This window comes from Pelophylax lessonae, assembly GCF_965119305.1.
Source record: "Pelophylax lessonae genome assembly, chromosome: 13".
NCBI classification, from domain to species: domain Eukaryota; kingdom Metazoa; phylum Chordata; class Amphibia; order Anura; family Ranidae; genus Pelophylax; species Pelophylax lessonae.
This window is the reverse complement of record NC_138780.1, coordinates 59,960,880-59,986,523: the sequence shown is the minus strand read 5'-3', so window position 1 is coordinate 59,986,523 and position 25,644 is coordinate 59,960,880. Positions and strand designations below refer to the sequence as shown.

General features: G+C 49.9%; 1 protein-coding gene across 1 annotated transcript in view; it reads left to right on the top strand.

The window, feature by feature from the left end:
* RTF1 (RTF1 homolog, Paf1/RNA polymerase II complex component) overlaps window positions 1-25,644 on the top strand; it is a 588,556-nt gene that overhangs the window by 276,776 nt on the left and 286,136 nt on the right. The window contains exons 9-11 of the mRNA XM_082242851.1: window positions 16,312-16,394; window positions 16,529-16,616; window positions 18,276-18,383. Of these exons, the coding sequence (XP_082098977.1) occupies window positions 16,312-16,394; window positions 16,529-16,616; window positions 18,276-18,383 (279 nt within the window). The remainder of the gene's footprint in view (window positions 1-16,311; window positions 16,395-16,528; window positions 16,617-18,275; window positions 18,384-25,644) is intronic.

Sequence of the window (25,644 nt, the reverse complement as noted above, 5' to 3'; positions counted from 1 at the left end):
TCTGTAAGAGAACCTGTCATTGCCTGTGCTATCACAAGTGATGTTTTTCATCCCTGGTAATGGCAATGAAAGATCTCAAAAAGGGAGTCTCAAGATAAAAAATAATAAAATGAAACATTCCTTAAAGTGTCTTTTGCATGACAGATGTGTGAGGTATCACCGCAAACGTCTGATTGAGAGCAATAATTCTAGCAAAACAACAAAGACAGGATATACCAATCTAGCACATTACCATAGTAAAATGTATTGAAAGATAAAATAACAGTTTTACTCAAACACATGATACAGGTAAGCATGTCAGAAAAAGCAAGAGGGATCACCTCCAGTTACGCTGCAATCAGCCAATGATATGGGAAGGCTTGACAGCATCTGTTTTGGCAGCATTTCGAGGGAGAACCCTCTAAAGTGCGAAACTAATGAATGACCTAACACTTCCTGAAAATACATAATGTTATACTTCTAGGTCCCCCCCCCCCCCCTAGTTAATTAGGGGGTGGGACCCAGCTTGCCAGGGCATCACAATTCAAGTCACCTGAATTACATGACACATGGAGGAAAATAGTATGACACAACAATGAACAATGTTTAATATGCCCTGTGCTAAGATGAATGGTGATCTAAAATAAATTTATACACCATACCTTTCAAATACGGTTTCCCCAAGTTGGTGCCCAGTACTTGTATATGTAAACAGAGTTGTATAATTGAATGGAATTGGCCAGGGAAGCTCCGATTTGTGAAATTACTATGAAAAGGTGCTCATGCTCTGTTTGGAGCACACGCCAAACTATCGATCCGAAACCAGAAGGGTGTGTGTAATATCAAGTAACCCGGAAGAGCGGGCGTGTTTGCGTTCCAAACACTACTTCCGGCAACGGCCACATCCCTTGCAGTCTCACCGCAACGTCGCATCCAGTCGCTCCATAAATATTAAGCTATTCATACTGGCAGCCCCGTGTGAGCAATATTAGTAGTGGGCAAACAGGGAAGTGTCATATTTAAATCCACCTAGTGGTGGGAGTAACAAACTGCTATCTCTGTGTACTGTATTGGACTAAACGGGATTTGGTACAAATTGGCACATTTAGAAAAAAGGTGCACACTATATGGCTCCCTGGATAACAGTTAAAGCAGATGTAAGCTAGGGCCGAAAGCACTAATTGAATAATCTACAACTAATTGATTAGTTGACCTGCATACAGAATGCATTTTTCTCTTACGTCCTCCGACAGTCGCCGCCCACTCACAAGTCTTCACCAATAGGTATTGACCTTTGCTCCGTAGGAGTAGCTAGGCAACAAGAATTGTTAATACAAAGCTTTTAACATAGACACACCCCTAGGGACTGTCCCCTCAGTCAATACCTCCCTGCACCAGCATTCCCAACTCAGTTTGACTTTGTCTAGCTTAGGAGTAGCTGGCTATCCTGTGCTGGGGCTCAGTCTCAGCCTTCTACCCTTTCTTTGATTTTATTTCAAGTATTTTTCTCTTTTCCTTGCTAGCTGTTGTTTTGTCAGCCTTAGTTTAGGGATCTTCTGATGAAGAATCTTCATGCAGAGCTGGGTCTCGGACTGGCCGCCCTGCATCCCAGGGCTGAGAGCCGGATGGATCCCCAGCCTGCCATGGAGCGTTCAGCTTAGGTTTTACCCTGGCACATTGAACGACCCATCCCTGTTCGCTGCAGGGATGCTGCCTGTGAGGTGGCTACCTCACTGGACGCCATGACTGCGGTCCACAAGCGTACTGGATGCGGCACTCCCTGTCTGCCCTGATAGCTGTTTGTCGCTGGAGACGGCTCCCCACGCCATCTGGTACGGTAAGCACCTTCTGTGTGGGGGGGACCCTCTGTGTGGGTGTCAGTCTGTGGCTGTGTCTTACCCTCCATGTCTGTGTAACTGCAGGCTCCCTGTCAGATCCCTGTGTGGCTGCATGCCTGTGGGCTGCAAGGGGTGGCCATCCTGCTCTTTTTATTATGCTCTGGGTGCAGTTTGTCTGCAGACATGTGTGTGTGCGGCGATCCGCCATTTTATTTGCCTGTATGCTGTGACCGGCCCTGTCTCTATACAGCGCCGTGTTTTGGCGCCATTCGCCGCCATTTTGGCGGGCGATACCGCTCATGCACATGGCGGCGCCATTTTATTGTAGCCTTTTTCCCTCTGCTGAGCGGCCATTTTGCTGGAGCCTTCCATAGGCTATATCAATCAGTCAGCATTGCATCACTTCCTCTTTCCCCGGGAACAGCGATCAGTGGCAGCAGTCTGGTGTGCTCTCTCCAGGCTTTTACCTTTCTGTCCTGTCATTCCTTGCTCAGTATTTGTCTATCCCTGTGGGGTCAGTGCATACAGCAGTGTGCGGTGGGCTGCACTCGCCGTGGTTTTAAAGGGCCAGTACCTTTATTGCTTTTCTGTACTGGGGCATTGATTCTCAGGATAGCAAGTTTCCCCCCGCCCTGGTGGGGGACCAGGGGGCTGCTGCACCCTCCGAGGGGACCGATCTGACCACTGTAGTGGCTTCCTTGGTGTCTCAGGTGCAGATGCTGCTGGCTGAACGATCCGCAAAAAGGGCCATGTTATCCATTTCCTCTGATTCAGAGGGCGATGTGGCTGCTGTGGCTGGCATACCCTTGTCAGGGTCCCGCTCATCTTTGGACCTTGTGGGGTCTGAGGGAGAGCCTGAGGTGGAGGGGGTTGATGTTTCTCCCCCTGGCTCGCCTGAAGAGCTTGCACTCATGAATGAGCTGTTTGCTTCCATAAAGGACACCTTGCACCTGGAGGATGAGCCTACTCCTCCTGCTAGGATGTCTGCTTTCGGAACATAGAGGGCTCGCAAATCAGCGCAGGTTTTTCCCTGCCCTGCTGAATTTCACCATACAGTTAATGAACAGTGGCGCAATTTAAAGAAGCCTTTTACTGTGCCAAATAAGTTTAAATTACTTTATCCGTTTGCGCCTGCCACCGACGAGCGTTGGTGTGTGGCGCCTCCGGTGGATCACGCGGTAGCCGTTTTGAACAAAGCGGTTGCCCTCCGAGGATACCCCGGTTTTCCGGGACCCTACGGACAGGAGAATAGAGTCTCTTGCCCGTCATGCCTATATGGTGGCTGGTTCTATGCTGAAGCCTATATTTGCTTCCATTATGGCGGCACAGGCTGTTGCTGATTGGACCAAGATGCTCAGGCGCACCTTGGCGGCTGATTCCGCTCCGCCTACCACGTTGGCTATGGTGGATCAGATCCATCAGGGTGTCATGTACTTGTGTGATGCGGACTTAAATTTAGCTCCCTTGGCTGCGCGCCTGTCCAGTGTGGCGGTACTGAACCGTCGTCTGATTTGGCTGAAGAATTGGTCGGTCGACCAATCTTCTCGCAAGACGCTGGCGGATTTTCCCTACGCGGGGTCTCGCCTTTTTGGCGAGGCTTTGGATACCCTGATAAAAGGGATTACGGGGGGCAAGAGTACTCTCCTGCCCCAGTCTTTCAAGCAGAAGTCTTTCCGTGGAAAGCGGAATTCCTCGTCTAGGCCCCCTCAGGAGTCCTTTCATGCCTTTCGGTCGCAGTCCAAGGGCAAGCCCTTCAAGGGCCAAGGCTCCCAGAAGAAGCCGTGGGCAGGGAAGGAGAAGTCCGGCCAGTCCGGTTCGACTTTCCATACCGCTTCCGCCTGAAGGGGCGCCCTCACCCGTTTCTGGGGTGGGGGGGACGTCTGTGCGGTTTCCTACAACCTTGGCTGGCCCGCGTTCGGGACAGGTGGGTTCAGGAAATCGTTCGATCTGGTTACAAGATCAAATTTCTCTCTCGGCCGGCAGGCAGATTTTTTCCCTCAAATCTTCAGCTGTCTCCGGAGCGCTTGCAGGATTTGCACCTGGCGGTGCGGGACCTGCGGGCCCAGGGGGTGGTGGTCCCAGTGCCTCATCGGGACAGATTTCGGGGGTTTTACTCCAATCTGTTCACTGTGCCCAGAAAGGAGGGCAAAGTGCGTCCGGTTCTGGACTTGAAAGCTCTGAACCGCTTTGTGCGGGTTCGCAAGTTTCGCATGGAATCCCTGCGCTCAGTGGTGGCTGCCCTGAGTCCGGGGGAATTCATGGCCTCCATCGATCTGAAGGATGCGTACCTACACATCCCCATTTTCGAGGGTCATCAGAGGTACCTTCGATTCGCCATTGCGGAGGATCATTACCAATTTGTGGCGTTACCTTTCGGTCTCGCTTCGGCTCCGTGGGTTTTTACCAAAGTGCTGGAGCCGGTCCTGGCCCTGTTACGAGCACAGGGCATTGCTGTCTTTGGGTATCTGGACGATATCCTGATACGGTCAAACGCCAGTCAGAGCCTGGTGACCGACCTGTCCACCACGATGCGGACTCTGCAGGAGTTCGGTTGGACCATAAACATTCCGAAGTCGACTCTGTGTCCTTCGGTTCGCCTTCCCTACCTGGGAATGATTCTGGACTCTGTCCAAGCGAAGGTCTTCCTGCCAGAGGACAAGCTTCGGACTCTTCAGGACGAGGTCAGGTCCCTCAGGGACAACAGGCACTCGTCTCTCCGGACATGCATGAGATGTCTAGGTTTAATGGTCTCGTCGTTCGAGGCGATCCCTTTTGCCCAGTTTCACACGCGGGGTCTCCAGGCGGAGATTCTGACCGTGTGGGACGGGCGGCCGCAATCCCTGGATCTGCGGATCTCGTTGAGCCACAACACCAGAAGGGATCTTCTGTGGTGGCTGCAGTCCCCGGCGGTGTCGGGGGGCAAGTCTTTTCGTCCATTGTCGTGGACGGTGATCACCACCTATGCCAGCCTGTCGGGCTGGGGTGGTGTTCTGGGCGTTCTGTCCGCCCAGGGAACTTGGTCGGAGGAGGAGTCCTCCCTCCCGATCAACATTCTGGAATTGAGAGCGATAAAGCTTTGCCTTCTGAGATGAACGGACCGGCTTCGGGGCCGTCCGGTTCGGGTTCAGACGGACAATGCCACCGCGGTGGCTTACATCAACCACCAAGGGGGCGCCAGGAGTGCCCGAGCGGCTCGGGAAGTAGCCGACATTCTGTCTTGGGCCGAGACGCACGTCCCGGCGATAACGGCAGTTCACATTCGGGGGGTGGAGAACTGGCAGGCGGATTATCTGAGTCGCCAGACCCTGGACCAGGGAGAATGGTCCCTTCACCCGGATGTCTTCCAGATGTTGTGCGCGAAGTGGGGTTCCCCAGATGTGGACCTGTTCGCGTCTCGTCTGAACAACAAGGTGGAAAGGTTCGTGGCAAGGACGCGCGATCCTCGGGCAGACGCCTCAGACGCGTTAGTGGCGCCCTGGCATCAGTATCGTCTGATGTATGCCTTTCCACCGATTCAGCTGCTGTCCAGGCTTCTTCGCAGGTTAGCCTCGGAACCGCACACGGTGATTCTGGTAGCGCCGGACTGGCCTCGCCGGTCCTGGTACGCAGACCTCGTAAATCTGGCGGTCGACGCTCCGTGGCGTCTGCCACTTCGGGAAGATGATCTGTCTCAAGGGCCGATATTCCATCCTGCTTTACAGTCGCTGGCTTTAACGGCCTGGCTGTTGAAAGCCAGGTCCTGAAGGATAGGGGTCTCTCCCCTGAGGTCATTCCCACTTTGATCAAGGCTAGGAAGGCCTCTTCGGGGAAGATTTACTACCGTACTTGGAAAGCGTATTTTGCCTGGTGTGAGTCCAGGGGGTATTCCCCTCGCTCTTGGTGTCGAGAATGTTGGCCTTTCTTCAAACGGGCGTGGACCAGCGTTTGGCGTTGGCCACGATTAAGGGTCAGATTTCGGCGCTGGCCGTTCTCTTTCAACGCCCTGTGGCGTCTAATTCATTGGTTAGCACCTTTGTTCAGGGGGTGCGACATTTGGCCCCTCCTAGGAGGGACCCTTTACCTCCATGGGACTTGAACTTGGTTCTGTCCGTGTTGCATCAGGCTCCCTTTGAAAAGATCAGGGAGATCTCGTTGTCTCTTGTCCAAGAAGGTTGCCTTTTTGGTGGCGATCACTTCGGCTCGCAGGGTGTCGGAGCTGGCAGCTTTGTCCTGCAATTCTCCCTACCTGGTGGTCCACAAGGATAAGGTGGTCCTGCGGCCTAACCCATCTTTTCTTCCGAAAAGGATATCGGAATTTCACCTGAATGAAGACATTGTCTTGCCTTCGCTCTGCGCGAAGCCTAAGCATCCGAAGGAGGTTGCCTTACATTCCTTGGATGTTGTCCGGGCGATCAGAGTTTACCTGTCGTCCACTAAATCTTTTCGCAAGTCGGATTCCCTGTTTGTCCTTCCTGAGGGATCTCGGAAGGGCATGGCGGCGTTGGCTGCGACCATCGCCAAATGGATCAGACAGATCATTGAGCAAGCCTATGCCTTGAAGGGGAAGGTTCCTCCCTTCCCTGTGAAGGCGCACTCTACCGTCATCAGGCTTCTGTGGCCCAGGTGTGTAAGGCGGCGACTTGGTCGTCCGTTCACACTTTCTCAAAATTATATAAGGTGGATGTTCAGGCATCGGCTGATGCCTCCTTTGGCCGTAAAGTTCTCAGTGCGGCAGTCTCCTAGGGACCCTTGTTTTCATGGGCCCTTGGTTGTTGGGGTGTTTTGCCCCCGGGTTACTTGTTTTTCCTGGGTTGTTGCTCCTGTTGAGCATGTTTTTTTTCCTGTTGCCCAGTTGGTTCTCTTACTGTGGTAAGGTTCCTTTCTCTGATGTGGGTACTGCGTTGCCTTTCTACGGTTGCGTCTCCCACCCCTCATGTCTACACTGCTTTGGGACATCCCATTGGTGAAGACTTGTGAGTGGGCGGCGACTGTCGGAGGGTGTAAGAGAAAACTGAATTTTTGTAAAATCTTACCGTAAAATTCCTTTCTCTGAGTCCTACGACAGTCGCCGCCCCCCGCCCCTCTTTTGGGGTTTTTGTGTACTCTTACTGCTATGCTACCAAACTGAGTTGGGAATGCTGGTGCAGGGAGGTATTGACTGAGGGGACAGCCCCTAGGGGTGTGTCTATGTTAAAAGCTTTGTATTAACAATTCTTGTTGCCTAGCTACTCCTACGGAGCAAAGGTCAATACCCATTGGTGAAGACTGGTGAGTGGGCGGCGACTGTCGGAGGACTCAGAGAAAGGAATTTTACGGTAAGATTTTACAAAAATTCAGTTTTTTTACAGATCTGGAAATATAGTGCAGCACACATACAGCTCAGTACACCATCCATACATGTCAGTAAGTGCCTGGGAACCTGTGAATGTGTGAGGAGCAATGCCTCATGGGACATGTAGTCCTGAGCAGGAAGTGAGTGATTCTAAAGGCAGGGAGTTGTTTTACCTTACTATTGGGCACTCTGAAGGCAGAAGGAGCCAGAAGCGTTTGTGGGGGACCCCAGAAGAGGAGAATCGAGGCTGCTCTGTGCAAAACCATTGCACAGAGCAGGCAAGTATAAAATGTTTGTTAAAAAAAAAATCACTTTAAGGACTGTAGGAAAGATCAGCATCTGTGATATGTTAAAAGCTTTAATGTTAACATATTCTGTTGCCTAGCTACTCCTTCGGAGCAAAGTCTAATACCCCATATGTGACGAATATGAAGAGGCGGCGACTGTCGGAGGACGTAAGAGAAATCATGTTTTTCTTGAAGGATGCAGACTTCTTCCTGTACCACTGCTTGAAGAAGGTGTCTTCCAGAAACTGGCAGTAGGACTGGGAGTTGAGCTTGACTCCATCTTCAACCCGAAAAGGCCCCACAAGCTCATCTTTGATGATACCAGCCCAAACCAGTACTCCACTTCCACCTTGCTGGCATCTGAGTCGGACTGGAGCTCTCTGCCCTTTACCAATCCAGCCACGGGCCCATCCATCTGGCCCATCAACACTCACTCTCATTTCATAAGTCCATAAAACCTTTGAAAAATCAGTCTTGAGATATTTCTTGGCCCAGTCTTGACGTTTCAGCTTGTGTGTCTTGTTCAGTGGTGGTCGTCTTTCAGCCTTTCTTACCTTGGCCATGTCTCTGAGTATTGCACTACTTGTGCTTTTGGGCACTCCAGTGATGTTGCAGCTCTGAAATATGGCCAAACTGGTGGCAAGTGGCATCTTGGCAGCTGCACGCTTGACTTTTCTCAGTTCATGGGCTGTTATTTTGCGCCTTGGTTTTTCCACACGCTTCTTGCGACCCTGTTGACTATTTTGAGTGAAATGCTTGATTGTTCGATGATCACGCTTCAGAAGCTTTGCAATTTTAAGAGTGCTGCATCCCTCTGCAAGATCTCACTATTTTGACTTTTCTGAGCCTGTCAAGTCCTTCTTTTGACCCATTTGCCCAAGGAAAGGAAGTTGCCTAATAATTATGCACACCTGATATAGGGTGTTGTCATTAGACCACACCCCTTCTCATTACAGAGATGCACATCTCCTAATATGCTTAATTGGTAGTAGGCTTTCGAGCCTATACAGCTTGGCGTAAGACAACATGCATAAAGAGGATGATGTGGTCAAAATACTCATTTGCCTAATAATTCTGCACTCCCTGTATGTACAATTTGTAATGCACATGTTACTTTAGGACACATCTTTTTTCTTGTACAGTTGCGCTGATTCTTATATTTTTGTTCATGTATCGCTGCATTCCCTTGCAGCCAGTTGGCAGCCATTGTAAGTTTATTTGCTCTTTAGATAGCCCTAGACTTCCTTGGCGCTTGATCCAAACCATTTCTATACCTCTTCAGCAAAGTGTTGGCTTCGGTACTGGGGTACCAGGACGATCCCCTCCTAAGAGCAGACTCGCATTCAGCCCTGTTCGGGCGACTTCACAAGAGTTTGGTTGGAACATCAATTTCACAAGATCTGCCCTTATACCATCCTTAATGCTGGATGATTTGGGCCAGATTCTGGACTCTGCTTTGGCGAGGGTTTTTCTTCCCCCGGACAAGCTGCAAAGTTGCAGGGGGCTATTAGTCTACTGTTACCATCAATCTGTCCTCTCTGCAGACTTTCATGGGGGCCTTGGGTCTGATGGTCTCTATCTTCGAGGCAGTTCCGTTTGCTCAGTTCCACACAAGACTCTTGCAAAGGGAGATTCTTGTCAAATGGAACAAAGATCCAAAGTCCGTGGACACTATTTTCTCTTACGTCCTCCGACAGTCGCCGCCACTTCATAATCTTCACTAATGGGGTAATTGACCTTTGCTCCGTAGGAGTAGCTAGGCAACAAGATTTGTTAATATCAAAGCTTTTAGCATATCACACCCCTAGGGGGTGGTCCCCTCATTCAATACCTCCCTGCTTCCAGCATTCTCAACTCAGTTTTCAATTGCCTAGCTTAGGAGTAGCTGGCTGATCCTGTGCTGGGGCTTTCAGTCTCAGCCTTCTATTCTCTTTTTGATTTTATTTTGAGTATTTTTCTCTTTCTTTTACTTAGCTGTTCTTTTCTCAGCATTAGTTTAGTTTCTTCGGATGAAGATGATCATGCGGAGCTGGGTCTCGGACTGGCCATCCTGGATCCCAGGGCTCAGGGCCAGGGGTTCCCCAGCCTGCCATCGAGCGTTTAGCTCAGGTTTCCCTGGCATATTGAACGACCCATCCCTGTTCGCTGCAGGGATGCTGCCTGTGAGGTGGCTACCTCACCGGACGCCATTTGCGGTTTCGCACTGCAGTTCCACTGCGTCCTGGCTGCGACACTCCCTGTCCTCAGTACAGCGGTTTGGTCCCTGGAGCAGGCTCCCCACGCCATCCGGAATGGTAAGTAAACTTCTATGTGGGGACCTGTCTGTTTTGGGTGTCAGTCTGTGACTGTGTGACCCGCATGTCTGTGTATGTGCTGAGCTCCCTGTCAGATTCCTGTGTGGAATAGCTGCCTTTCTGTGGGCTGCGGGGGGGGCTCTCCCGCTCTGCTGTGTGAGATGTATGGGGCAGACTGGGCTCAGACATGCTGTGCGGCGACCGCTACTGTGGCCCGCCATTTTTTTCGGCAAACCATGGTGACCGGCCCTGTGTGGTACAGCGCAGTGTTTTGGCGCCAAACGCCGCCATTTTGGCGGCGATCGCTCATACAGCCACATGTCGGCGCCATTTTCTCATTGCCTACAATGCCTCAGCCGAGCGGCCATGTTTGTGAAGCCTGCATAGGCTTTATAGGGCGGTCAGTCATTGCATCACTTCCTTTTGCTCTGGAACAGCGATCGGTGGCAGCAGCCTGTGTGGTCTTTCCAGGTTTTTACCTTCCTTATTCTGTATTTCCTTGCTCAGTGTTCCTTGTCCCTGTGGGGGTCGGTACATACAGTAGTGTGCGGTGGGCTGCGCTCGCCACGGTCTTAAAGGGACAGTCCTTCATTTCAATTATTACTGGGGCATGGATTCTCAGGATTGCAAGTTTCCTCTCACCTTGGTGGGGGGCAAAGGGGCTGCTGCATCCCCCGAGGGGGCTGATCTGGCTGCTATTGTGGCGAACTTGGTTTCTCAGGTGCAGATGCTTATGGCTGATCGATCCGCAAAACGGCCCAGATTGTCTATTTCCTCTGATTCAGAGGGCGATGGGGCTGCTATGGCTGGGGTGCCCTTCTCAGGGTCTCGTTCATCTCTGGACCTTGTGGGGTCTGAGGGGGAGGCTGAGGTAGAAGGAGTTGATAATTCTCCCCCTGGCTCGCCTGAAGAGCTTGCACTCATGGATGAGTTGGTTGCTTCTATCAAGGAAACACTGCGTTTGCAGGATGAACCATGTCCTCCTGCTTTGATGTCCTCTTATGGGACGCAAAGGAAACGCAAAACAGCGCAGGTTTTTCCCTGCCCTGCGGAATTTCAACGCGCTGTTGATGAGCAATGGCGCAATTTAAAGAAGCCCTTTACTGTGCCAAGTAAGTTCAAGCTGCGTTATCCATTTACACCCACCACTGATGAGCGTTGGTGTGTGCCGCCTCAGGTGGATCATGCGGTGGCAGTTTTGAATAAATCTACTGCAATTCCTGTTGAGGATACCCCGGTGTTCCGGGACCCTACGCACAGGAGATTGGAGTCTCTTGCCCGTCATGCTTATACGGTTGCTGGTTCTATGCTAAAGCCTATTTTTGCTTCCATTATGGCAGCCCAGGCTATTGCGGATTGGACGCAGGTGCTCAGGCGCACCCTGGTGGCTGACTCTGCTCCGCCGACAATGTTGGCTATGGTGGATCAAATTCACCAGGGTGTCATGTATTTGTGTGATGCGGACTTGGATTTAGTCCCTTTGGCTGCACGCCTCTCAAGTGTAGCGGTATTGAACCGTCGCCTGATATGGCTAAAATGTTGGTCTGTTGACCAATCATCTCGCAAGACTTTAGCTAATTTACCCTACGCGGGATCTCGCCTTTTTGGCGAGTCTTTGGATACTTTGATAAAGGGAATTTCCGGGGGTAAGAGCACTCTCTTACCCCACTCTCAGATGAATAAGTCTGTTCACGGTAAGAAGAATACCTCGTTTAGGCCCTCTCAGGGGTCCTTTCGTGCCTTTCGGTCGCAATACAAGGGCAAGCCCTTCAAGGGCCAAGGCCCCCAGAAGAAGCCGTGGGCAGGTAAGCAGAAGTCCGGCCAGTCCGGGTCCGCTGCCCATGCCAATTCGGCCTGAAGGGGCGCCCTCACCCGGTTCTGGGGTGGGGGGACGTTTGCTCGGTTTTCTTCAACCCTGGCTGGCCCGCATTCGGGACAGGTGGGTTCAGGAAATCGTTCGATCTGGATACAAGATCGAGTTTCTCTCTCGGCCGGCGAGCAGATTTTTCCCCTCAAATCTTCAGCTGTCTCAGGAGCGTTTGCAGGATCTGCACCTGGCGGTGTGGGACCTGCGGGCCCAGGGAGTGGTGGTTCCGGTGCCTCATCTGGACAGATTTCGGGGGTTCTACTCCAATCTGTTCACTGTGCCCAGAAAGGAGGGCAAGGTACGTCCGATTTTGGACTTAAAAGCTCTGAACCGCTTTGTGCGGGTTCGCAAGTTCAGCATGGAATCCCTGCGCTCGGTGGTGGCTGCCCTGGTTCTGGGGGAATTCATGGCCTCCATCGACTTGAAGGATGCGTACCTTCACATCCCCATTTTCGAGGGTCACCAGAGGTACCTTCGATTCGCCATTGCGGAGGATCATTACCAATTCGTGGCGTTACCCTTTGGTCTCGCTTCGGCTCCGCGGGTTTTCACCAAGGTGCTTGCGCCGGTCCTGGCTTTATTGAGAGCCCAGGGCATCTCTGTCTTGGGGTATCTGGACGATATCTTGATTCGGTCTGCGACCAGTCAGGGCCTGGTGAACGACCTGTCCATCACGATGCAGGCTCTGCAGGAGTTCGGTTGGACGATAAATTTTCCAAAATCTACGCTGTGTCCGTCGGTTCGTCTTCCCTACCTGGGGATGATCCTGGACTCTGTTCAAGCGAAGGTCTTCCTGCCGGAAGACAAGCTCCGGACACTTCAGGACGAAGTCAGGTCCCTCAGGGACACTCAGTGTTCGTCCCTCCGGACATGTAGGAGTTGTCTGGGATTGATGGTCTCGGCTTTCAAGGCGATTCCCTTCGCCCAGTTTCACACGCAGGGTCTTCAGGCGGAGATTCTGGCCAAGTGGGACGGGCGTCCGCAATCTCTGGATCTGCGGATTTCGTTGAGCCGCCTCACCCGAAGGGGTCTTTTGTGGTGGCTCCAGTCCCCGGCGGTGTCGGGGGGGCAAGTCCTTTCATCCTTTGTCGTGGACGGTGATCACCACGGATGCCAGCCTGTCGGGCTGGGGTGGTGTTCTGGGCGTTCTGTCCGCCCAGGGAACTTGGTCGGAGGAGGAATCCTCCCTTCCGATCAACAGACGGACAATGCCACAGCGGTGGCCTACATCAACCACCAAGGTGGCATCAGGAGTGCCCGAGCGGCTCGGGAAGTAGCCGACATTCTGTCTTGGGCCGAGACGCACGTCCCGGCGATATCCGCAGTTCACATTCCGGGGGTGGAGAACTGGCAGGCGGATTATCTGAGTCGCCAGGCCCTGGACCAGGGGGAATGGTCCCTTCACCCGGATGTCTTTCAGATGTTGTGCGCGAAGTGGGGTTACCCAGATGTGGACCTGTTCGTGTCTCGTCTAAACAACAAGGTGGAAAGGTTCGTGGCAAGGATGCGCGATCCTCGGGCAGACGCCTCAGACGCGTTAGTGGCGCCCTGGCATCAGTATCGTCTGATGTATGCCTTTCCACCGATTCAGCTGCTGTCCAGGCTCCTTCGCAGGTTGGCCTCGGAACCGCACACGGTGATTCTGGTGGCGCCAGACTGGCCTCGCCGGTCTTGATACGCAGACCTCGTGAATCTGGCGGTCGACGCTCCATGGCGTCTGCCACTTCGAGAAGATCTCCTGTCTCAAGGACCGATATTCCATCCTGCTTTACAGTCGCTGGCTTTAACGGCCTGGCTGTTGAAAGCCAGGTCCTGAAGGATAGGGATCTCTCCCCTGAGGTCATTCCCACTTTGATCAAGGCTAGAAAAGCCTCTTCGGGGAAGATTTACTACCGTACTTGGAAAGCGTATTTTGCCTGGTGTGAGTCCAGGGGGTATTCCCCTCGCTCATATTCGGTGTCGAGGGTGTTGGCTTTCCTTCAAACGGACGTGGACCAACGTTTGGCGTTGGCCACGATTAAGGGTCAGATTTCTGCGCTGGCCGTTCTTTCAACGCCCTGTGGCGTCTAATTCTTTGGTTAGCACCTTTGTTCAAGGGGTGCGACACTTGGCCCCTCCTCGGAGGGACCCTTTACCTCCATGGGACTTGAACCTTGTTCTGTCCGTGTTACAGCATGCTCCCTTTGAGAAGATCAGGGAGATCTCGTTGTCTCTGTTCAAGAAGGTTGCCTTTTTGGTGGCAATCACTTCGGCTCGCAGGGTGTCGGAGCTGGCGGCCTTGTCCTGCAGCTCTCCCTACTTGGTGATTCACTTGGATAAGGTGGTCTTACGACCTAATCCTTCTTTTCTTCCGAAGAGGATCTCGGAATTTCACCTCAATGAGGACATTGTCTTGCCTTCGCTTTGCGCGAGGCCTAAGCATCCAAAGGAGGTGGCCTTGCATTCCTTGGATGTTGTTCGGGCGATCAGGGTTTACCTGTCATCGACAAAATCCTTTCTCAAGTCGGATTCTCTATTTGTCCTTCCAGAGGGTCCTTGGAAGGGCATGGCGGCGTCGGCTGCGACCATCGCCAAATGGATCAGACAGACCATTGTGCAAGCCTATGCTTTGAAGGGGAAGGTTCCTCCTTTCTCTGTGAAGGCGCACTCTACCAGATCTCTGAGTACGTCTTGGGCCTATCGTCATCAGGCTTCTGTGGCCCAGGTGTGTAAGGCGGCGACTTGGTCGTCCGTTCACACTTTCTCAAAATTTTACAAAGTGGATGTTCAGGCATCGGCAGATGCTTCCTTTGGCCGTAAAGTTCTTAGTGCGGCAGTGCCTTAGGGTCCCCTGTTTGGGTCCCTGGCTGTTGGGGTGTTTTACCCCTGGGTTACTTGTTCTTTCCTGGGTTGTTGCTCCTGTTGAGCACGTTTTCCTGTTGCCCTGTTGGTTCTCTTACTTTGGTAAGGTTCCTTTCTCTGATGTGGGTACTGCGTTGCTTTAGGCGCGGCTGCGTTTTTCCCACCCCTCATGTCTACACTGCTCTGGGACGTCCCCATTAGTGATGAATATGAAGTGGCGGCGACTGTCGGAGGACGTAAGAGAAAACGGAATTTTTGTAAAATCTTACCTGTAAAATTCCTTTCTCTGAGTCCTCCGACAGTCGCCGCCCCCGCCCCTCTTTTGGGGTTTATGTGCTCTACTGCTATGCTACTGAAACTGAGTTGAGAATGCTGGAAGCAGGGAGGTATTGACTGAGGGGACCACCCCCTAGGGGTGTGGTATGCTAAAAGCTTTGATATTAACAAATCTTGTTTCCTAGCTACTCCTGCGGAGCAAAGGTCAATTACCCCATTAGTGAAGATTATGAAGTGGCGGCGACTGTCGGAGGACTCAGAGAAAGGAATTTTACGGTAAGATTTTACAAAAATTCCGTTATTCTGTTAGTCACAACACAGACTGCTCTGCTATGGTGGCTTCACTCGTTAGCACTATGCCAGGGCAATCCCTTCCTCCCATGGTATTGGACTGTGGTAACCACAGATGCAAGCCTGTCCCACTGAGGAGGAGTGCGGTGGAAGCTGTGTGCCCAGGGGTCCTGGACAGTAGAAGAGTCCAGACTTCCAATCAATATTCTGAAACTCGATAAAGCTTTGTCGGAGTCGCGGGACAATTTGTTTAGAGGGTTGTCCAGTCCAGATTCAATCGGACAATGCCACAGCCATGGCTTACATCAATCGTCAAGGGAGCACCAAGAATGTCTGGCGGCCCGGGAGGTGGCCGAGATCCTGAAATGGGTGGAAAAGTTTGTTCCAGCCCTTTCTGCAGTGCACATCCCACGTGTGGAAAACTGGCAGGCATTTTACCTGAGCTGTTGGATCAGGGGGAATGGTCTGCACCCGGAGGTGTTTCACCTACTGTGTGTCTGGTGGGGGACTCCTGTTGTCGACCTGTTAGCTTCTCGACTCAACAAGAAGGTTCAGAGGTTTGTAGGCAGGTCGCGGGATCCTCTGACCGCCAAAGACACACTGGTGGCTCCTCAAGGTCAATATCGGCTGATCTATGTGTTCCCTCCGCTGAAACTCCTGCCGAGGCTTCAGCACAGAATAGAGGTGGAAGGGATTCTGGTGGCCCCAGACTGGCCTACGCAGATGCTCCTATATAGCAGTGTGTGTGGGTGTATGCCTGCAGTGACTGCCCCATAGGGGTGGTAAAGATTTTTCCTGCCTAGTGTCCTACTCCTGTAGGGAGCAGCATAACCCAATGGTTAAGAATATGGAGCTGCTTCTGTCAATGAACTTCAGAGAAAAGGATTTTACGGTAAGTCAAAAATTCTTCTTTTTTTTTTTTTTTTTTACCTAAGATGTAGCAGAATACATTGTGGCCTACATTTATGAATAAATTTGATTTTATTGGATATGTTTTATAACAGAGTAGAAAATATTGTGTTTTTTCAAAAATATATATATTTTTTGTATTCCTATAATAAAAAATAAACCCAGTAGTGTTCACCAAAGAAAGCTCTGTGTGAAAGAATTGTGTAACTTTCATTTGAGTACAGTGTTGCATGACCATGCAGTAGACAGTACTGAATAGCAAAAAATGGTCTGGTCATGAAGGGGGTAAAACCTGCCGGAGGTCAAGTGGTTAATCTGCATTTCATGCAGTTTTATCAGAAGATAAATTTTATATTGAATATAATTTTGTCTGCTTTACAATGAATCTGTCAAATGTCCATGGCTTTCTCCTTTGCAGGTAGCAGAGATCACTGGTGTTGTAGAAACAGGAAAAGTTTATCAACTGGGTAGTACAAGAACAAATAAAGGCCTTCAGTTAAGGTAACCCTCAGCTTGTTTTTCCCATTTTTTTTTTTTTTAACACTGTTTAGGTCTCTCGTAATGTTTTTTGAATTGTCACTGTTGCTGTTTAACGTTTTGTCGGAGCACAATAACATGCAGTTCTTTTGGTGCAGACATGGCAGTGACCAGAGGGTGTTTCGCTTGGAGTTTGTCTCAAATCAAGAATTCACAGAAAGCGAGTTCATGAAATGGAAAGAAGCTGTAAGTATATTTTTGATAAAGTAATAAAGCATCCACATCTTCCTTTCCACAGTACCCGTGAGTATCCACACAACGTGCATTCCCTAAGTGCCGGTTCACATTTATGCAATCACAGAGATTGCATGTAATTCGGAGCGCACTGCTCCTAAAATTACATGCGATGTCTGTGCGGTGCAAATTCAGCCATACAGTTTGTATGTCTGAATTTGCACCGCAATCGCACTGAACACGCACCGGACCCTTTTTATCGTCCGCAGCAGAATTGGATTGCATGGTGGTTCACACTAGTGCGATCTGATTCTGTGCGAACTCTCAGATCGTACTGCGATATGCGATCTGATCTGGGGGTGTCGTTATCTCTGAATTGACACCCCCAGCAGTGTGAACTGCCTGTGCTGCGGACACGATACGGGAACACGCTGTATATTTGCAGCGTTTCCGCATCGCATAAATGGGAACCTGCACTAAGTCTTTTGAGAAGGCTGTTTATTTTTTATCTCCCTTTTTTATTTACCTATAGTGCCAGAGTGAAGATAGTTTCTCTGTTAGTCTTCAGATCATTGACAAACAGAATCCTCACAATGTGCAGTGTAGTGTATATTTAAAGTTTTTATTTGTTTTTTTTTTTTTTGTTTTGATAATACTGCTTGTTTTACGTTTTGAAATGTGAATTCTTAAGGCTACATTCACATCTTGGCGTTGCTATTTACAGGCGTTTTTTTAGGTGTTTTTTCAGGTGTTTTTATGGGCGTTTTTCAGACGTTTTTCAGGCGTTTTAACAGGCGTTTTTGTGCAGGTTGACTATTAACCAATGGAAAAAAATAAAAATGCCTGTAATATGCCCAAAAAGAAGTTCATGTACTATTTTGAGCGTTGGACGTTTTGCTTAAAACGTCAAAACGCTCAGATGTGAACGGGCCATTTGAAATGAATAGGATTTGTCTTGTTGGGCGTATTTTGAGCTGATCCTAGAGCAGAAAAACTCGCCAAAAACACCCCAAAATGCCTACATGTGAACTTAGCCTAATTGCTAAACCTTTTGTGTATTCTACTCAAAATGTAACATGCTTTACTTATTCGAGTGGATCACACATTCCCATCCATGCTTATGAAGATTTTGGTTTATTTTTGAATGGTAAATTCGTTCTCCTGGATCATTTAGATTGTCAATTATATATAAACATAGAAGTCTATTCAGAATGCAGAGCAGGGTGTAAACAAGCACATAGATACGTTATCTGTGATAATGTATTACTTTTGAGTTGGATGTTAATTATGGGAGATATTGCAGAAAGGTCACTAACTAGTATAAGGTCCCTATGAATAAATTATCTTGAGTGCTTGCTCGTTCTCTTCCTCATAATTAAAACTTTATCAAGCTTGGGGTTATCCCAAGTAGTGCTTGTCCAATGGTTTACTTACCCACTGGTTTAATACGTTCATGTGTCTTACACATGGTTATAGGTTTGACTTTTATTGAACCAAAACTGTTTTTCTACTTGTTCATATTGTATGTATTTATCAGTATTAAGCCAGAAATCTCAAATGTTTCTCAGATCATGTTCAGTAATGACACTCTACTAAGGGAGTTTTTATTCAAGTTTCTTTAAGAAACACTCTGTTAGGTTGATTAATCCAAATCTTTGTTTAACTTTGTAGATGTTTTCAGCTGGAATGCAGCTTCCAACATTGGATGAGATCAGCAAAAAAGAGTTGTCAATTAAAGAGGCAATGAATTATAAATTCAATGACCAGGACATTGAGGAGGTCAGTGGGAACACATTTGGAATTTGGCAAACACTAAGGTTTAAAGTGTGGGGGGGGGGGGGGGTTTAATTAAAATTATTCACTAGGATGTTTCTTCCCCCGCATTCTGCATATCCTGCCTAACCTGTATAAAAAAGGTGTGTACTTGCCTATTTTTTTAAATTCATTCTAGTCTGGTCACTTGATATGCATCTGGCACCCCTGTGCCTGCTTAGTATTTGTTGCATGAGATTTTCGGCAATGGCTGGTATTCTGTATGGATATTAACCAGTTTACAACCGCCCACCGCAGATGTACTGCGGCAGGCAGCCGCTCACAGACAAATCGCTGTGCATGTACGGCGCTCGCTCCCGGGGCATGCTCGCGCACACCCCCTGTCCCTGCGATGGTCTGATTCGGTACAGAACCGATCAGCCATCAGGTCCAGGCCAATGATTTTTGGCCTGGTCCTGGCGATCGGATCTGACCAATGCCAGACTGACCTGTGCCTGTTTTTTGTAAACACAGGCACAGGAAATGATGCTCTCTTTCCTCCTGGAGCCCTTTTCGGTTCCAGTGGTAGAGAAGAGAGCATCATTTGTAAGTACACCAAAAAGCACACTTCCACACACCTAGATAGGCACATTTAACCCCTGATCACCCCCCAGTTAACCCTTTCACCCCCTTTCACAGTGCACGCTATATATACAGTATATAGCGGTTTTGCTGATTTCTGTAATAGTGTGCCTTGTGACTTCATTTAGCGCTAGCGACCGTTTCTGTCCCCATAAATATTTACCCCCCCCATCACCCCCAGTTAACCCTTCATTGCCCTGTCAGTGTCACTTTTATAGTGTACATAACACTAGTTAACACTAGTTAGCGTCAACCTAGGACAGCGCAGATCCCCGCCGCATAGTTAGAGATATTAGTTAACCCTTTGCCAGTAACACACACATACAGGTCCCTCTCAAAAAATTAGCATATTGTGATAAAGTTCATTATTTTCTGTAATGTACTGATAAACATTAGACTTTCATATATTTTAGATTCATTACACACAACTGAAGTAGTGCAAGCCTTTTATTGTTTTAATATTGATGATTTTGGCATACAGCTCATGAAAAACCAAAATTCCTATCTCAAAGAATTAGCATATTTCATCCGACCAATAAAAGTGTTTTTAATACAAAAAAAGTCAACCTTCAAATAATTATGTTCAGTTATGCACTCAATACTTGGTCGGGAATCCTTTTGCAGAAATGACTGCTTCAATGCGGCGTGGCATGGAGGCAATCAGCCTGTGGCACTGCTGAGGTGTTATGGAGGCCCAGGATGCTTGGATAGCGGCCTTGAGCTCATCCAGAGTGTTGGGTCTTGCGTCTCTCAACTTTCTCTTCACAACATCCCACAGATTTCTCTATGGGGTTCAGGTCAGGAGAGGTGGCAGGCCAATTGAGCACAGTAATACCATGGTCCGTAAACCATTAACCAGTGGTTTTGGCACTGTGAGCAGGTGCCAGGTCATGCTGAAAAATGAAATCTTCATCTCCATAAAGCTTTTCAGCAGATGGAAGCATGAAGTGCTCCAAAATCTCCTGATAGCTAGCTGCATTCACCCTGCCCTTGATAAAACACAGTGGACCAACACCAGCAGCTGACATGGCACCCCAGACCATCACTGACTGTGGGTACTTGACACTGGACTTCAGGCATTTTGGCATTTCCCTCTCCCCAGTCTTCCTCCAGACTCTGGCACCTTGATTTCCGAATGACATGCAAAATTAGCTTTCATCCGAAAAAAGTACTTTGGACCACTGAGCAACAATCCAGTGCTGCTTCTCTGTAGCCCAGGTCAGGCGCTTCTGCCGCTGTTTCTGGTTGAAAAGTGGCTTGACCTGGCGAATGCGGCACCTGTAGCCCATTTCCTGCACACGCCTGTACACGGTGGCTCTAGATATTTCTACTCCAGACTCAGTCCACTGCTTCCGCAGGTCCCCCAAGGTCTGGAATCGGTCCTTCTCCACAATCTTCCTCAGGGTCCGGTCACCTCTTCTCGTTGTGCAGCGTTTTCTGACACACTTTTTCCTTCCCACAGACTTCCCACTGAGGTGCCTTGATACAGCACTCTGGGAACAGCCTATTCGTTCAGAAATTTCTTTCTGTGTCTTACCCTCTTGCTTGATGGTGTCAATGATGGCATTCTGGACAGCAGTCAGGTCGGCAGTCTTACCCATGATTGCGGTTTTGAGTAATGAACCAGGCTGGGAGTTTTTAAAAGCCTCAGGAATCTTTTGCAGGTGTTTAGAGTTTATTAGTTGATTCAGATGATTAGGTTAATAGCTCGTTTAGAGAACCAAACAGCTCCATTACTAGTATAGTATCTGAACGGGTCAATATCTTTGATCTGATCAGAACTATACTAGCGTCCCCAATAGTTTAGGGTTCACAAAACGCAGCGTTAGCAGGATCGGTCACGAGACCTGCTAGCACCTGCGTTTAGCCCCTCTGCCCAGCCCACCCCACCCTACACAGGCAAGTGCAGTAATCAATAGATTAATGTCACTTCCAAAAACACATAACACAAAACCGCAGCTTTAGCAGAGTCAGGCCTGATTTCTGCTAGCACTAGCAGTTTTTTTTTTTTTTTTTTTTTGTAGCAGTTGAAATAGTCCTCGACAACCAGGTGCTTTTTTTTTAACTGGATGGACTATTGTCTTTATTAAACCTCAACTACTATGTAACTATGCATGCGAGTTTTGGGTGTGATGGTGTTTGCTCAGTTCCATACAAGACCCTTGAAGAGGGAGATTCTGGAGAAGTGGAACAAAGATCCGAAGTCCTTGGACTCCTTGATTTGGTTAAGCCACAACACCAAGTCTGCTCTGTTGTGGTGGATGCAGTCTCCAGCACTATGCCACGGCAAGTCCTTCCTTCCGTTGTTCTGGACAGTTGTAACCACAGATGCCAGCCTGACGGGCTGGGGTGGGGTGCTGGGAAGCTCTGTGCCCAGGGTACCTGGTCGGTTGAAGAGTCAAAACTTTTCATCAATGTTATGGAACTCGGAGCAATCAAATTTTGTCTGGGTCATTGGACGACTCGCCTACGCGATTGTCAGGTTCAATCAGACAACGTCACAGCTGTGGCTTACATCAATCACGAGGTTTGACACCAGGAGTGTCGTGGCAGCCAAGGAGGTGGCCAAGCTTCTGACTTGGGCAGAAAGATTACTTCCAGCCATCTCTGCTGTACACATCCCAGGTGTGAAAAACTGTCAGGCGGATTACCTGAGGAGTCAGGTGTTGGCTCAAGGGTAGTGGTTCCTACACCCGGCAGTGTTTCACCTTCTGTGTGTTCAGTGGGGGACCCCTGTGGTCAATCTGTTTTGCCTCTCGTCTAAACAAGAAGGTGCAGAGATTCATAGCCAGGTCTCGAGATCCTCTGGCCGATGCCACAGACGCCCTGGTGGCTCCTTGGGATCAGTATCGGCTGATTTATGCATTTCCCCCGTTGAAACTTCTGCCACGTCTTCTGCGCAGGGTAGAGGTGGTAAACCTTCCGGTCATTCTGGTGGCTCCAAACTGGCCTCGTCGGTCTTGGTACGCAGACTTAATAGGATTGGCCACCGGTACCCCTTGGAGACTTCCTCTCAGGGAAGATCGGTTGTCTCAAGATCCGATCTTCCATCCTGCTTTACAGCTGCTGGCTTTAACGGCATGGCCGTTGAAAGTCAGGTGTTGAGATATAGTGGTCTCTCTGAATCTGTAATTCCCACTCTCTTGAAGGCTAGGAATCTATCATCATACGTGGAAATCGTACATTTCATGGTGCGAATTGCTGAAAGTGGCTTGGAGACCACTGCGTCTTTCAGAAAATTGGATGCTCTTTTTATCCTTCTGGATGGAACTCTTAAGGGACTGGCTGCATCTACTGCAACCATTTCCAGATGGATCAGACAGATGGGTTGTATAGGCCTATTCACTGAAGTGTTAGGTTCCTCCTTTTCCAGTGAAGGCGCATTCTACTAGTGCGCTGAGTGCCTCCTGGGCTTTTCGCCAACAGGCGGCGGTGCTACAAGTTTGCAAGGCGGCAACTTGGTCGCCTATGCCTACAGTCACTAAATTCTACAAGGTAGACGTGTTTGCATCAGCGGATGCTTCCTTTGGCTGCAAGGTTGCAGTTTCAGAGAACCCCTTTTCTCAATCGTCCACCGATGGACGTGGCTTGCTGCTTATTCATAGACGGTTGGGTAATAGCTCCTCCCACCAGAAGTGACCAGGCACTTCAATCAAAGGTTTGACACACCCAGGGGGCATACCCTGGGCTATTACCCTCAGCCTCACCAAAGCACAGACAATTTTTCTCTTACGTCCTCTGACAGTCGCCACCCACTCATTCAGTCTTCACCAATGGGTATTGACCTCTTATCCATAGGAGCAAGCTAGGCATAAGACTCGTTAAAAACAAAGTAATTTACATACACACCTATGGGGGCTGTCCCACTGGTCCAATACCCCCCTGCTATCAGCCATCCCAACTCAGTTTGTCTTCTGCCTAGTTAGGAGTAAGATAGGCTTCCCAGTGCTGGGGGCTACGGCCTCAGCCTTTCTTAGATTGTATGATTTTATTTTCTGCAAATGTGTTTTCTTTGCACTACTAGCTGTTTATTTGTCAGCGTTTAGTTAGTCGGATCTTCGGATGACGACGGCGTTGCGGAGCTGGGAGTCGCACAGAGAGCCTTATGGAATCCCAGCCCGCCATCGAGCATTTAGCATGCTATGCGTAAGCCCTGGCCTCACAAACGACCTGTCCCTGGGCTCAGGGATGAAAGCCGCTTGGACGTCTCAACTGCGGTTCCGTGCGTTGCTAGCGTCCTGCGTTTTTGGCTGGCAGCACCCCCACCACCTGGGGTGGGAGGCTTCCCGTCGATGAGAGGCGCCCACGCCATCGGGTACGGTAAGTACATTCTGTGTGGGGCCTCTGTCTGTGGATGGCAGTCTGATGTGTCTGTGGTATCCCCTCATGTCTGTGCGTTCGGGGCTCCCTTAAGGGCCATACACACTATAAGATTTTCTGAAGACTTTTTCCTTCAGATTTACCTTTTCTATGTAGTGCAAGGGCCTGCCTGATTGCATACAAATTGAAAGTGTTTAGGTTTGACCTCATATTATATGGTTTTGGTAAGTCTGAAGGAAAAAGTCTTCAGAAAATCTTATAGTGTGTATGGCCCTTAACTCCCGATCCCTGCAGGGGCTCTACCGCATCTGGGACGCTATGTGGGGGGTTGTGGGGATACCTATCCTGAGTGACACTATTTTGTGTGTGTTTGGGTGCAGACATGTGTGGCAGCCGCTGCGGGGTTAAAAAAAACGTGGGTCCGCCATTTTAGGTGTGGGCCGCTGCTTGACTTCACTATGGGCACTTCTGCAGCTATGTATGTAGTGTGTTTTGGCGCCATTTTGTGTGTGGCAATGTGTTTTCTTCTGTGCACATGTCGGCGGCCATTTTCCCGGAGCCTCCCATTGCTTTTTATGGGCAACCATTTTCCCTGAGCCTGAATTCAGTTCAGCCTCATGCGGTGTGACATCACTTCCTTTTTCATGCAGAGAAGATCGTCAGGCAAACGTGGTAACACTTGTGGGGGTCTGTCTTTGCTGTTTTGTGGGGAATATCTCTGGCTATCAGCTTCATTACTTCCTGCGGGGTCTATCGGTATAGTCCTTAATAGCGGTGTACTGCAGTGGGATCGCCGTGCGACTTAAAGGGCCAGCACCATAAAAAAAAAATTCTTATGGAGTCCCTGGACAGCAAATTTCCCCCAGCTTTGGTGGATGATTCAGGCTCCTCTGAATCTTCTGCACTGACTGCTGCACTTGCGACTTTAGCGTCCAACGTGGATCTTTTGATGGCTAAACGGGATTCTAGGAAAAGGCCGAGGTTTTCTCACTCCTCCGATTCTGAGTCTGACATGGTTGCTGTAGATAGTGTGCCCCTTGAAGGGTCTCATTCCTCCCAGTCTGAAGGGGAGGCGGAGGATGAGGAGGGGGATGATTCCCCACCTGGGACGGCCGGGGAGCGCGCTGCTATGGCTGCGCTGATTACTGCCATGAAAGATGCACTACATTTAGAGGATGAGCCTAATCCTCCGGGCAAGCGTTCCTCTTTTGGTACCTGCAGATCCTGAAAGGCGGCGCAGGTGTTTCCTTGCCCCGCTGAGTTTCACGAAACTGTGAATGAACAATGTCGCAATTTGAAGCGCAATTTTGTGGTGCTTAAACGGTTTCAACTCAGTTACCCCTTTGCATCTCCTACGGATATGCGCTGGTCTGTGGCCCCTAAAGTGGATCACACTGTGTAGAAGGTGTTTCTACCGGAGGACAAGCTCCGGACCCTGCAGGACGAGGTCAGGTCCCTCAGGGACAAGAGTCCTCGTCACTCAGGACCTGTATGCGGTCCCTAAGGTCGATGGTATCCGCTTTCGAGGCGATACCGTTTGCACAGTTTCACACGCAGTCTCTCCAGGCGGAGATACTGGCCAGATTGAGACAGGCTCCCTCAGTCCTTGGACCTGAGGGTGTCTCTTGAGTCGCCAAACAAGAGAGGATCTTCTGTGGTGGCTCCAGTCCCCGGCCATAGCGGAGGGGAAATCCTTCCGGCCATTGCTGTGGACGGTGATTACCACGGATGCCAGCCTGTCGGGCTGGGGTGGCGTTCTGGGCACCTGAACTTCACTTGGTCGGTGGAGGAATCCTCCCTGCTGATAAACATCTTGGAATTGAGAGCGATCTGGCTGTGCCTGCTCCATTGGTCGGATCGTCTTCAGGGCCGCCCTGTACGGGTGCAGACAGCAGACAGACAATGCCACTGCGGTGGCTTACATCAATCACCAAGGGGGCACCAGGAGTGCCCGGGAGGCCCAGGAAGTGACCAGTATTCTGTCTTGGGCCGAGACTCACGTCCTGGCGATTTCGGCAGTTCACATTCCGGGTGTGGAGAATTGGCAGGCTGATTATCTGAGCCGCCAGTCCCTGGACCAGGGGGAATGGTCCCTGCACCCGGAGGTGTTTCAAATGCTGTGTGCGAAATGGGGAACCCTGTATGTGGATCTGTTCGTGTCCCGGCTAAACAACAAGGTGGGAAGAACGCGCGATCCTCTGGCAGATGCCTCGGATGCGCTGGTGGTGCCTTGGCACCGGTATTGTCTGATATATGCCTTTCCCCCGATTCAGTTGTCCAGGTTCCTTCGCAGGTTGGTCTCGGAACTGAAGTTGGTGATTCTGGT